General features: G+C 42.0%; 1 protein-coding gene across 1 annotated transcript in view; it reads right to left on the bottom strand.

Moving 5' to 3' along the window:
* The window catches only part of LOC147700820 (putative DBH-like monooxygenase protein 2), a 125,393-nt gene that overhangs the window by 79,958 nt on the left and 32,363 nt on the right, over positions 1–13,072 (bottom strand). The window contains exons 3-5 of the mRNA XM_086929741.1: positions 8,832–8,993; positions 4,625–4,708; positions 2,413–2,577 (exon numbers count right to left, since the gene is read on the bottom strand). Of these exons, the coding sequence (XP_086785867.1) occupies positions 2,413–2,577; positions 4,625–4,708; positions 8,832–8,993 (411 nt within the window). The remainder of the gene's footprint in view (positions 1–2,412; positions 2,578–4,624; positions 4,709–8,831; positions 8,994–13,072) is intronic.

Below are 13,072 nucleotides of genomic sequence, written 5' to 3'. Positions count from 1 at the left end.
AGATCACACAGATATCCGGAGGTCTTGGGCTCAATGGGGCCTCCATGATGGGTTAGGGCCTACCTATCAATTAATCAATCAATAAAGCAGTGCTTATATTGCACAGCCTAATACCTGAGAGGGTATCTTTGGTGATGGTGTATTTACACTGGGTATCTATTATGCAGGGGTCTGCTCAGGAAGTAAAGTGACTTCCTGAGTGTTTACATATGGGCATGGCTTTAGGAGGTGAGGGGGCCTCCTCCAAAAAAAGGAACCCTTTGGTCCTCCCGCATTACAGGCGCAACAGGGTCCTTGGCAGTATTCCGAAGAATTTCTTTTTGGTTTACTAGGAGTGCATGTATCTGAGTTGTTTCCGTCCTATCTGGTTGTTCATTAACCTGGTTATCAATACAAACAGGATTGATCCATTTCTTATCCAGATTATGGATGTCCACCTTCTTCCTCCACTGCTTCATCATTGACAGCACCTCTTATTTAAAATGCACATTAGCATCTGCTATCCAATGATTAATTAAAGACTGTTGCTCAGAAGTTGTAATCTTCAAGTTAGACACGATCAGCATCACCTTGTCTGGCTTCCCAGTGAGCACCATGCCACCCCTACAGCTTTTACTGCAATCCTCAGCCCAATTACTCACAGGGAAAAGGACATTTGATCACATCTGCCCTCTCTTGAATAAGCTTTGTTAGCTCCTTCTAAAGGTTTGAATGAAATTCAACTTCTGCATCATGTTCAAGGCCCAATCTATGGGAATTCCCAGCTGCTTTACTGAACTGCTGAACGTCTCTGGTGAGTTGCTGCAGGGATACAGAAGAGTATTGCAGCTTTTGGCATCTGCCTCTGAGCACAAACCATGAGGGATGTCTCCAGCCTTGGGTCTAGCAGGCATGGATGGAGTTATATGGTGACCATGACCTGTCCCTAATGTGAGCTGCGTGCATGTTGTGAGGCACCTACACATCTTATCATTGGTATTTCTACCTGCCATCTTGTATATATCTGTACATTTGAAATGCTTATTTTAAGAGAGAAATCACTGACTCCAATTTGATTGATTGTTATAGTTTTTAGGTTGCAGAGTTCTGTATCTCTCACCAAGGCACCTTTGGGAGTAACCCTTAGACTGTACTACCTCTCCACCTTGATAGACAGATCTTCAAATGGGTACTGGGTTCCAGTATTGAAATCCACAGAACAGGGGTTCCAGACAAGATAGAATTAAAAAAGTCGGGTTGTTAATATTGAAGCCCTGTGACTTTGGGTTGCCAAGGGACCCTGGGCCATATTATCAACAAATAGCGATAATTATCGCTAAATGAGCTTAGTGCATTTTTTTAATCGCTGCGCATCGGCAGATATTATCGCTGAGATAACGTGCTATTAGCAACGTTTATCCTTAAAGCGATAAAATATCCGTCAATAGCGGCTCAATGCGTGAATATCACTGGAAATCCAGCGATATATTTAGGCATTATCGTTAATGGGGACTTAACATGAATATCCACTTCCCATTGGATATACAGGTTAAGTCCTGGTCTGAGCAGGCGTTAGTTTCTAGCGATATAGCGCAAACATTTTTATCGCTTCGTATGCCTAGCTAATAGGCGATAGCTGTGTTAGCGACTGTTTTCAGTCGCTAACAGTTTGGGTACGCCCAATTTGCATGTCATTCTGACATGCAAAGCTGGCCCCAAACCTGTAGCTATCGCCTATGAGCTATTACTAACTGCTGTTAGCGACAGCTTGCTAATAGGTCGATACAAATATCACTGCCTTAGCGGGTAAAAGTCCCACTAAAGCGGCGATATGGCCCTTGATAATGTGCCCTTCTCTTTTTTATCACCATATTTCAGAAATATTTGTTAAACAATTTTTCTGACATATGCTTGACATTTTTTCGGTATAGTTTTTTCTCCTCCTTTCCTTTTCTTTTTCTTTTCATTTTCTTCTCTTGTCTTTAGCTTTTATCTTCTTGGTGTTTAATTGCTTTTCAGATTTTTTTAAGCTGCGATACTCCTGAGCAAACTCACCGTAAGTGATATTGAAATGCTAGTGTTGAAGGAACCTCCTATTCTTAAAGTAAAGGAAATAAGGAAATCATACAGTGACAGAGAAGAACAATATAAAGTAATGGTAGTGCAACCAAGGACACAAGAGCAGAAGCGTACATTGAGGTTCAAGTTTGATAAAAGCAGCAAATTAGGGGAAGCGATGGTGTGATATAGAAGAATCGCTTGTGATACAATAAGAGAAGAGGTTTTGAACAAAAAAGCAAGCAATGGTGGTTGGCCAAAAGGTATGTCCCTTGTGGCAAGCCAAGAGTTGAAAATGTTGTGTGGAGGTATATAAAACATGGTATTTATGAACACAGACTTTAGACAACCTCAGTTCTTCATTCTTTGACTCACCCCACCACCAACAGCCCATGCAAAAATAATTTGTCTGCAGGGGAAAAACTCTGTATTGTTCATACAAATCCCCGGTGGGAAGGAGACGTTCGTAGCGTTGGGACATCCGTAGATAATCATGTGATGAACCAGATTCCCGTTGTCACGTTGTATGATCGGATCAAACTGTGAAGGGGAAAGATACATGTTACAGAAAGTTCTCTTGTATTGATGAGCAGGAGGGTACACTTGCATTCAGATATGGCTCTCAGTTGCTTTTAAGATTTCATATAATGTATTCACTGCCAGTGGAGTTCTCTACTATTCACAACTTTTCCTGTTTTTCCGGAGACTCATTCATGTGTCCAATACAGAGATCATAGACAGGCTATTTACACATATGATTACATTTCCAAACACATTAACTTAAGCCTAATCCTGTTACTTTATGGTTATCCAGAAAATCTCCTATGAACCTATCAGCTTTCCACTCACTCCAGTATATTTATGCAAGCCTTGCTCATTGGAGGATCACAATGAATTATAATGTCAATCTGTACAGTGGCAATTCTTCACTGGATTGAAGTCTGGTCCACTGTTAAATTGGCATTGAGCTAACTCATTCCTACCATTAATTAGAGCTATCTTAGTATATTTACTGACACCCCCAAGCTTCTATTCCATTTTAAGCCTTCAGCATTGTTTTGAAGTTAATAAACATGTTAGGAGTGTCTTGATATATACACCCTTGAGTGTTTTGCGGAACCTATTCATGGCCACATTTCTTAATATCTAAATGTAAGAATATTGCTGGACCATTCATGTTTTGTCTGATGTGTATTCCTTAAGACAGAGCTCACAACTCACCAATGATAAAATCCATTTCTTCTGGAGATCCATAATGAATATGCATGATAAAATCACATATAATGATACTCTTAAGAGAATATTTGCATACTTGCTAGTCTTTCTACTGGGATTTACTATTCATTAATTAAGTAAACACAATATCCCGTCCATTTGTAGATAAATATTAATCAATTTGAGTTTCCTTCTTATTAGTAGGAGTTTTAAGTAGGCCTGGCCAGAGTTCATGGAGCTGCTCTAAGTAAAACTCTGCAAACAGCCTAAAAAAAAAACTCCACCTCAGATCCACCGGAGGCGGAGTACGGTACATCATGCTATTCATGCAGATTTGTAGCACAAAGAGATTCTCCCCCGCAGTAAAATCAGCACAAATGACATCAGGCCAAGGGCCCTGCTTCTTTCTGCAGCTCGATAGATTTTCTACTTGAGCGGCAGCTTCCTCAATGCGAGCAACAGTTGCCTCAATGCGAGCGGGAGCTTCCTCAATATGAGCGGTAGTGACCTTCCACGACCGCCTGTGTTCAGAAATCTAGCAGGGCGGTGGGTGGTCTCTCAAATGTTTTCTCTATCTCATCAACTTAGCATTGGCAAGCTGTGCAAGCGAAAACAATCCACTCTGCATCTATTTGCAGAGTTTTTCTGAACTCTGTGTGGAGTGTGCACAACTCTTCAAACTACACAGTTGGAGTGGAATTCTTCACTAACCCCTAGTTTTAAGGTGCTTTGTTTGTGGCCCTGTGCCCATCATCATTGTTGATTGTCAATATATAGTTATATTTCTTTGCTTCCAAATACCTCATTGTCCTGAGAATTTATACAGGGGAAGACGGTATAGTTGTTACTAAATGTGCCGGGTATATATTCCTGGACCTCCTGTAGTATTGCACAACTCTCCTCAATTAATAGTGTGAAAAGGAACACAGCCCTGCACCACTCTTTCCTTCCTTTTAGGTGAAGTAAACTACTTATTACATTAATCAGGTTCACCTTGGATGCATCCATACTAGTTTTGATGGAGTTAGCCATTGTTTTGTTCTGTGAATATCACTAAATGCAACAGATTTAGAGATTGAATAGACGGGGTTCAGAGTCCATATTTTACCACTATCATGTACCTTTCATAGCACTGGACACTAATAGATGTGCAATGTGCAATGTGGATGTTAAGGACCTGGGTGCGATCTAACTGGATAAACATGCCTGGTCATGACGTTGGTGGTGCATAGTCAGGTAAACCACCAGCATCAAGCAATATAATAATCAATTACATGAATGCCAATCAATGCAATGTTCTAAATTCTAAAATGATGAACATGGCAAACGGATTAACAAGGCAATGAACTCTAATGAATAAGCAGAAAGTTACCTTATATATGTGATGCTTCCGTGCCACCCGTGGCAGCGGTAGGTATGCACAGCCATATGTCGTGTCAGTAGATGGCACAGGAAACTAAAAATTGGACATGAGGAAAAAAGATAATGTAAGAGCACAGTCTGTAACACCCTGATAGAAGATCCCTTCAATAAGAATTATTCTACAACAAACCTTTTCAAGTGTCTGCTGACAATACTCAGAAAAAAATTGCTTTACTCTCTAGCTTTACACGTTTGTCTCTTGCTTAAAAAATTAGTAAATCAACCCATTCACCATTACAGAGGCAGGATTCAAATATGTGCCTGGAATGCTTACACCTTCAGAATGTTAAAATACCTAATTATGAACAGTGATCTTGCTTAAGGAAATTCCAACCCCTGCTCAAGGAGTCTTCAAAACTGGCCCTTTTAAAGACCACAATCAGGCTATTTACACACATGATTACATTTCCAAACAAATTAACTTAAGCCTAATCCTGCTACTTTATGGTTATCCAGAAAATCTCCTATGAACCTATCAGCTTTCCACTCACTCCAGTTTATTTAGGCAAGCCTTGCTCATTGGAGGATCATAATGAATTATAATGTCAATCTGTACAGCGGCAATTCTTCACTGGACTGAAGTCTGGTCCACTGTTAAATGGACATTGAGCTAACTCATTTGTACCAATAATTAGAGCTATATTAGTATATTTACTGACACCCTCAAGCTTCTATTCCATTTTAAGCCTTCAGCATTGTTTTGCAGTTAATAAACATGTTAGGAGTGCCTTGATATATACACCCTTGAGTGTTTTGCGGAACCTATTAATGGCCACATTTCTTATTATCTAAATGTAAAATGGAATTAAGGGATCTGTGTAACAGCCAAGCAGACTCTGCATGTAGATGTATCACCTAGCCTTTATGTTTATGTATCTGCAAGTATAAACATAGAAACAAGCAGTGATACCCGTTACTTCCTACCTGCTTAAATCTAAACCTAAAGCAGATATCATAGGAGGAATTTCATTAAGAAGTGTTTGCAAGCTTAATTATAGGTGTAAGAAACCAGGTCACTAGATGTGTGGCCTGCACAAGTAATGGGTCCACATTGGCCCCACACTGGGAACTATACACCACTTGTAGCGCTTGACTCTCTCAGGGTAAGGGTAGCAGAGCAGAGTCGTCCAAGGTCTACTCTTGGAAGGTGGTGTAGGCAAGTAATCTCTATTTGTGATTCTTGAGAGCATATATATTCTTTTAGCGGCTTCTGCGGCTCTCTTTGTTGTAGCCTCGCTCTACACTGACGGCATTTTTCTATTCTTTATTTTTCTCTCTGGGTAGCCTGGTCCCTCTCAAGCACCCTGTATGTCCTGGATGGTGACGGAAGATCAGGGAGCCCACCCCTACTACCCCACAGGCTACCCCATATTCCACTTGATTTCCCCGCACAAGTGATGGGTCTACATTTGCCATCCATTGGGAACCAAACACCCCATTCAAGCGCTTGCCTCTCTCAGGATAGCAGAGGAGAGCAGTCCAAGGCCAACTCAAGGGAGAAAACATCACTGACTTACCTAATGAGTGTATTCTAACATTATGAGGCCTACCCCAGGTCAATATCCAAAACTGCAGAGTCTCCTCCGCATCAAGCTACCTGGGTGCAGTTACCATGCTGCGAAGGACAGGAGTCTCCCACGCACAGCCCAAAGATGTGTGCACACACATGTGCACACGTGTTCATGTGTAACCAGCCAATTGCTCCTTCCCTTTGATGCATCTCAGCGGCCTTATCTTAGGAGGCAGACACTGGTGGTAAACACTTGAGGCCCAATTCACAGAACGAATTTAAGACTCAATCCTAAACTTACTACTATTTTGGTATTCACAGAATGCATATACTGCTTTTGGTATTCACAGAAGTTAGGATTTTGTCTTAAATTTGTCTTAAGTTAGTCTTAAGACAAACTTAAGACAAAATCCTAACGTCTGTGAATACCAAAAGTAGTAAGTTCATTCTGGGAATGCCAAAATTAGTAAGTGCATTCTGTGAATACCAAAATAGTAGTAAATTTAGGATTGAGTCTTAAGTTCATTCTGTGAATCGGGCCCTTGCAGTCCATTTTGTATGAGATTACCATACATGAGTCAAAGGTTATGAGGCTCCCCCACAGTAAAAGGGCAAAAACAGGTTACCAAAAAGTGAAAAAGCTGGGCTGATTAGATGGGCAGAACCCATTGTCTCACAATATATAATTGATTATATAGATGAACAGAGGGATAATTGTGATGCTACGAAAAAAACATTGACAGTTTTCCACAGTATTATTCACCTTCAGGCTCTTGTATCTTTCAGTATAGTAAAACATTATCAAATGACTAACATTTTTTTCAAAGGAAGGTGGCAGGCATAAGTTGCTCTTTGGTATAGAAATCACTGTGTTTGTCTTTCCCCTCAGGGCAGCATGTGTGGCGGTCATAGCTAAACCACCGCCTTTCCAAGGACTATTCATGCTATGGGGGACGGAATGACATACATACTTGGTGGAAATGTAAAGTATTGAAATGTACCTGGAAAATGTAATGACACCAACATCTATCGGCATGTTATGTCCCATTTTGAGGCTAATTATTCAAAGAATAAAGTCAGAACATCTCGAAGATTTTATCATGTACGATAATTATTGTGCAGGACTATGGGCCACTTGTAATGAGGCCCTCTTACTTCAGCATAACGACAGAGGCAATGTTTCTGCCTATCTAGTTAGCTTAAATTACTCCAAATCTCAATTTTCCAAACCAACCTATTTGGTCTTTGGAAAATTATTTATTTGTTGAAAAAAACTGATCACAAAAATTGGAGTAGCATTTTGAAAGGAGTAAATAGCACATATGGATAAAAGTCCTTCACACACTCAAGTCAGACCTTGATACTCTTTAGTGCAGCCAGCGCTTAAGTTGAGCCGGTTGTTTCTGTTGCTCAGCCCTGGCACGTAATCATCAGCACTGATGCTTTTCATGAGCACCAGTTAAGGACACAATCGTCTATGGTAAGCATAGGGAGATTAGGCGATTTGCCCAGAATCACAGGATGTTGAGCCAGACGCTGAGACTCCAACCTGGTTCCCCAACTTCAAAGTCAGCAGCTCTGGCCATAACACCACAACCTCTCCCAACTTTCACAGTTAGTAGTTGGTTATGTTTTAGGTGGCGCTAAGTGGAGAATTGTGCATGTGTCAGCTGCCACCTGAGGAGAGCCCCAGCACTTTTACAAATTAACCACTTAACCCCTTGGGCACGGCCGCGATTCTGCCCCTGTGCGGCGCTTTTAATAAGTGGGCGGGTTCATGACAGCCCCCAGCCGTCATCAGCACACGCCCACCGTGGTGCATGATGGACGGGGGCTGTCATCAGCATAGAAGGGGTTAAGTCAGCAGTAGAAGGTTTCTAATCATATTTTTAGAGGACTCAGAACCAAACATGCTCCTGGATGTGACAGACATAAGTATAGGGAATACAGCCCTCAAATCAAGACCACAAATCTGGTACAGACAATAATACCATTCAATCATGAGCATGTGTCTGAGCATAGGTCCAGTACAAACATATGGGATATGTTGTAAACAGTAGGTCTGCCTAGAGATAGTGGAAATAGGACCTAAGATTGTCCATTAGTGCCTCATGAGTCTTGTGCAATGACACAAATCCTACGATGGATGAGCACATGTGCACACACAGTGGCCATCTTGGAATTGGATAACAGATGGCTGCCTTGGGAGCATGTGTCTGCGTGTTCATCCAAACAATGGAAGCACGAGTATTGAGATGAAAGTTATAGGACATTCAAACCACTGGCAATGCCCACAAGCCCGGATCGAACTTTAAAGGGAAGACCTGTTAACTTTAAAATGTTTTCTTGTTAGTGCATGTTGAATACTTCAGTTGCAAAATGATCTATTTCTTTGGTGACCCAAGCACCCCTGCTCATTTCCTAAGGTTCCATCAACCCCAAACTACCAACAATTGGAAAAAAAATGTCCTGCTGAGATTTTAGTTTTAAAGGCAATCGCCTATAGTTGGTACCTATATATCCCATCCTATCGATCACACAATGCCTGATGATCAAAGCCCAACAAACAAGGCCTCTTTAAGATATACTTACCACAGATACAAATGAATACTTGAATAAATACAATTTTTTTAGAAAAAATGCTCACGTTGGTCATTTTTAGGTCGTAGGAAAAGGAAGGAACCGGATCAGGCTGTGAGACGGGTGTCTCTGACAGCAGCTGGACAGACTCCTGGAAATGTTGATTCGGTCCATGGTACTCAAGGTTGTCGGATACCCCGAAGGCAGCGATGATGCGCTGGGTGTTTGCCTAAATAGGGGGGGAGATAGACGCCATTATGTTACTTAACATTCTGTTTACGTTATTTCATATTAATACTAAATTGAAAAACAGACATATTTTCAGGAATTGCAGTTTCTCCTAATTTAACGCAGAAGTGATTGCATTAACGGTGATCTTTAATAAAACAATCTTTGATACTAAAGAATCCCCAAGTGTTTGATATGAATGTTTTGAACTTTAAAGGCCTTCGGAGCATATTATCAGTCTTCAGAGCATATTATCAAGGGGGTTTATCTCCGCTTTTTTGGCTTTAAATGCCAAGAAAGCATAGATAAAATTATCTCCCTATTACCTAGCTGTCCCTAACACCAGTTAGCGACAGCTAGTAGGAGATAGCGACCATGTTGGGCCCCACTTTGCATGTCAGTGATATTTATCACTAATGACATGCAAAGTGGGCGTGCCAAGATGTTAGCGACTGGAAACAGTCGCTAACATCGCTATCTCCTATTACCAACTTTTGGAGACATTCGCGCTAAGCGTGAATATCTCCAAAAGCTAACACCTGCCCTGAGCAGTTCTTAGCCATGTTATCCAATGGGAGGGGGATAACATGGCTAAGAGCATTAGCTCGGTAATGCATGAATATCGCTGACTTTTCAACGATATTCATGCATTGCGGCCGATTTTTATCGCATTTGCGATAAACCTTGCTAATACCAAGGTTCATCTGCGATAAAAATCGCCGCAGCTCAGCGGTATTTTTTTGTCTCTAACCTCATAACTGCTATTACACATTCCTCCCCAGTGCTGCGCTGTCCATTAGAACTAGTGCTGAATGGACGTTCAATGGTCGTGCGCAGCACTGGGGAGGTAGCGCTGCTGACGACCATTGGCCGTCAGCAGCACTTAAGGGGCTAACGAAGCAATAGCGATAATTATCGCTCTTGCTTGGTAATATGCCCCTTCATTCTTTCTCAATATTATTCAAAGTCAGTTACCTGATTAAGGGGCGCTAGCATAACACAATGTGCATTTATAAAGCAGCTTTTCTATCGTCTTGGCGCTAGATAACAGGTTGCAATTGACAGTAGAGCAGCATTAAAAAAACAGGTGCCCAGTGAATGCCAAGCTCTGCCCCCAAGCCATTATTACACTACAGAAAAATTAAGAAACTGTTGGGGAAGTCAACCCTAGGTATTTAATTGGGTATTATGGGGGCATCAGGTTCAAAGGTTAGCTGGCATATACCTCTCAGTGCCTCGGGTCCGTCCAATGATAGCACTGCAATTAGTGGCATCAGCCACAGGACAGCACCCCTTCATATCCTGGAGTGATGACGGATTGGTCCCCGTTATTCATCGGGGACATATAATGGTCTTGCTTGCAACAGGATGTTGGGGCTTATTCACAAGGCCAGAGCCCCAGCGGTGCGTCACTTTTTCCCATATTAAAAGTGACGCACAGACGGCGCCACAGGCTTGTAAATAAGCCCCATTGTTTTTGGATGCCGTAAAAGACCGGACATCCTTTTATGTTATTGGTGGGAATCACTTGTTTGTTTCAGACGGTTTGATCCAATTGGGGTTTATGCTGGTGTTTGGCGGATTTTGACTGCAAACTCTAATGATCAGTGTGTAAGTGATGCTTCTGAGACGAAAGTTGTATGGAAGCTACAATATTGAATTTGATTGTGGTGCACCTTTATTCTATATAAACTACCTTAATATTCTTTAAAATTATCATCCCCTTGTATATAAGTTTTCAAACATTCATTTCAGTGGAGCAAGAATTTGCAGCATATACTTTAGGCACAATTTATCGATCCTAAAAGATTTCGTGCACTCCCCTTGTTTTCTGTATCTGACTACTGCCTCTGCGCTTCCGTATAGTTCTCTGATAAATGAGATTATGGATGGGTCCATGGCCAATGACTGCATGATCGACCACAATTTATTGTGGCTCATGCGGTCAAAGGCCGCTGACAGATCCATTAACGCCAAAAATAGCTGCCCCTGTTTAGTAGCTGAGTATATTGTGGCGATTTGGCATGGTTGAAGCACTGGTCTATTGTGCCCCCCCTCCCTGAAGCCGTATTGGGCTTCAGCGAGGCTTGTGTTCTCAACTGCCCACTCCTCCAGCCTATTTAGCAGCACTCCGCCCATTGACTTTGCTGTGCTGTCCAGTAGAGAGATTGGGCGGTAGTTAGCCCGATTTCGCCACTCCCCTCCTTATGGATTGGGACTATGACGGACTGTCTACAATACAGCAGAAGGCCGGCTTTAGCTACGGCATTCAATGCTGTTGTGAGGACCGGTACCCAGAGAGGTTTATTAGTTGTAAAGACATCCAGTGGGACACCATCTGGCCCAGGTGCCTTCAGCACTGGTGATTGATTTAAAGCTAGTTCTACTTCATCTATGGAGACCTCCAGTGCTGGTTGAGTCCTCGACTATGGCTCAGGTAGCTCTATCATTTTGGGTGTTTGATCCTGGAATATTTTTGGGAAATGGCTTATCCACGTGGCCTCATCGATGTGGAGGTCCAGTGATGGCCCACTCTCTTCCAGGAAAAGAGGCATCATTAACTATTTTCCAGAAAGATATGCTGTCTTTGGATATGGAAGCTGATCTCAGGTTTTCCCAGGCTGTGTTAGCTATCACCCTATTTCTTTCCTGCCTTGCAGATTTATAAGCAGACCCAAGGCTTCTGATAACATTTTCATCTTTGTTGTGAGGGTGTTTTTATGGGCTATTTTGACAAGTAAGGTGCTCCTTTATGGAAGTTACAATACTGCTAAATGCTTTCATGCTTTAGTTAACCTTGGAAGGTAAGTTCAAACACAAACAGATCCCCTTATATGTGGAGGACACTATTTTCGGTAACAATTTTGTGGGGTCAATGTTCTCCCATTTTCAAGTGTAGCCGTTTTCCATGGCTAGGGTTGGTTTGGTGCCCAGTCTTTTGGGTGAGGGCCAGCGAAACGTAAAATGCAGAAAGGAGTGATCACTGAATTCAGATGCTGTGACCTCAAAGTTCTTAATGTTTCTGCATGAGGACATAGGGAACAAAATAAATCAATACTTGAGGGCCCCCCTGCCCAATGAAACATTGCTGCTATTTGTCCTGTGGGAGAGCATTTTGGATTAATAATTTCCAAGTGCCAAGCCATCAGTAAGCTATTCAGGGTTTTTCTGTAGTTATGATGGTTGAAATGAGTCCGGGCATGACCTTTTTCATCAATAATCCACATATGGTAGGGTTAGTGTGATTACAAGTGTGAGAGTTAAAATCCCCGTCCCATATACTAAATGGCCATCTAGTATAACTAGAAAGTAAGCCCAGTTCTTCTACAACCCCTGCTGGATTTAAGAAGTTGTTGTTGTAGAAATGTATTAATACTAAATGAGGATTTTTCCGTCCCCTCGCTACTATGATGTGAAAATAATTTGAGCTGTTAACAAATACTATTTTGTCACACATGAGTGTGTTGACAATGAGTTTTATTAGACTCCCTTTGGCTCTACCTTTGATAGAAGGGATGGCTTGTGTGAAAAAAGAGCGATAGCAATTTAGGAAAAAAGGTTTCTCTGCCCATGTCTCCTGCAAACAATTTATGCTGATGTCACTCAGCTCTGATTCCCACACAGAGGAGCCGTTTTTCTTTTTAAAGTCAGCTATATTCCATGAGATGAGTGAATAGCTCCTTCGTCAGGTTGGAATGAAAACTCCCCCCTAGGGGCAGATGATGGTGGGGATAGTGGGTCGTGTAAGGCCAATAAGATAGTAGGCGAGCCACTCATCCTGGTGGCTCCTCCTGTCACAAATTGTTTTCCCTCAGCCTCAGACTCTTAAATGCTGGGTGGGGATAGTGGATTAAGGAGGGGACAGAGTCACTCACAGGTGTCAAAATCCTCAAGTGCAGCATATCTATTTCGAAACAATGGGTTGTGCTCAAATAGCTGGGGAGTGCAGGTTGGGTTATTGGCTGCCAGGGGTAACACAATATTAGTCGAGATTTTGAGTCGAGGTAATGGTTTGTAGAAGAAACCCAGCGGGACTGTGAAGATCTGGGATTGTATGGTGGGAGCTGATGGAAATTGGCA

This window comes from Lissotriton vulgaris, chromosome 7 (assembly GCF_964263255.1).
Source record: "Lissotriton vulgaris chromosome 7, aLisVul1.2, whole genome shotgun sequence".
NCBI classification, from domain to species: Eukaryota; Metazoa; Chordata; class Amphibia; order Caudata; family Salamandridae; genus Lissotriton; species Lissotriton vulgaris.
The sequence above is the reverse complement of the archived record's forward strand: the minus strand, read 5'-3'. Positions and strand labels throughout refer to the sequence as shown.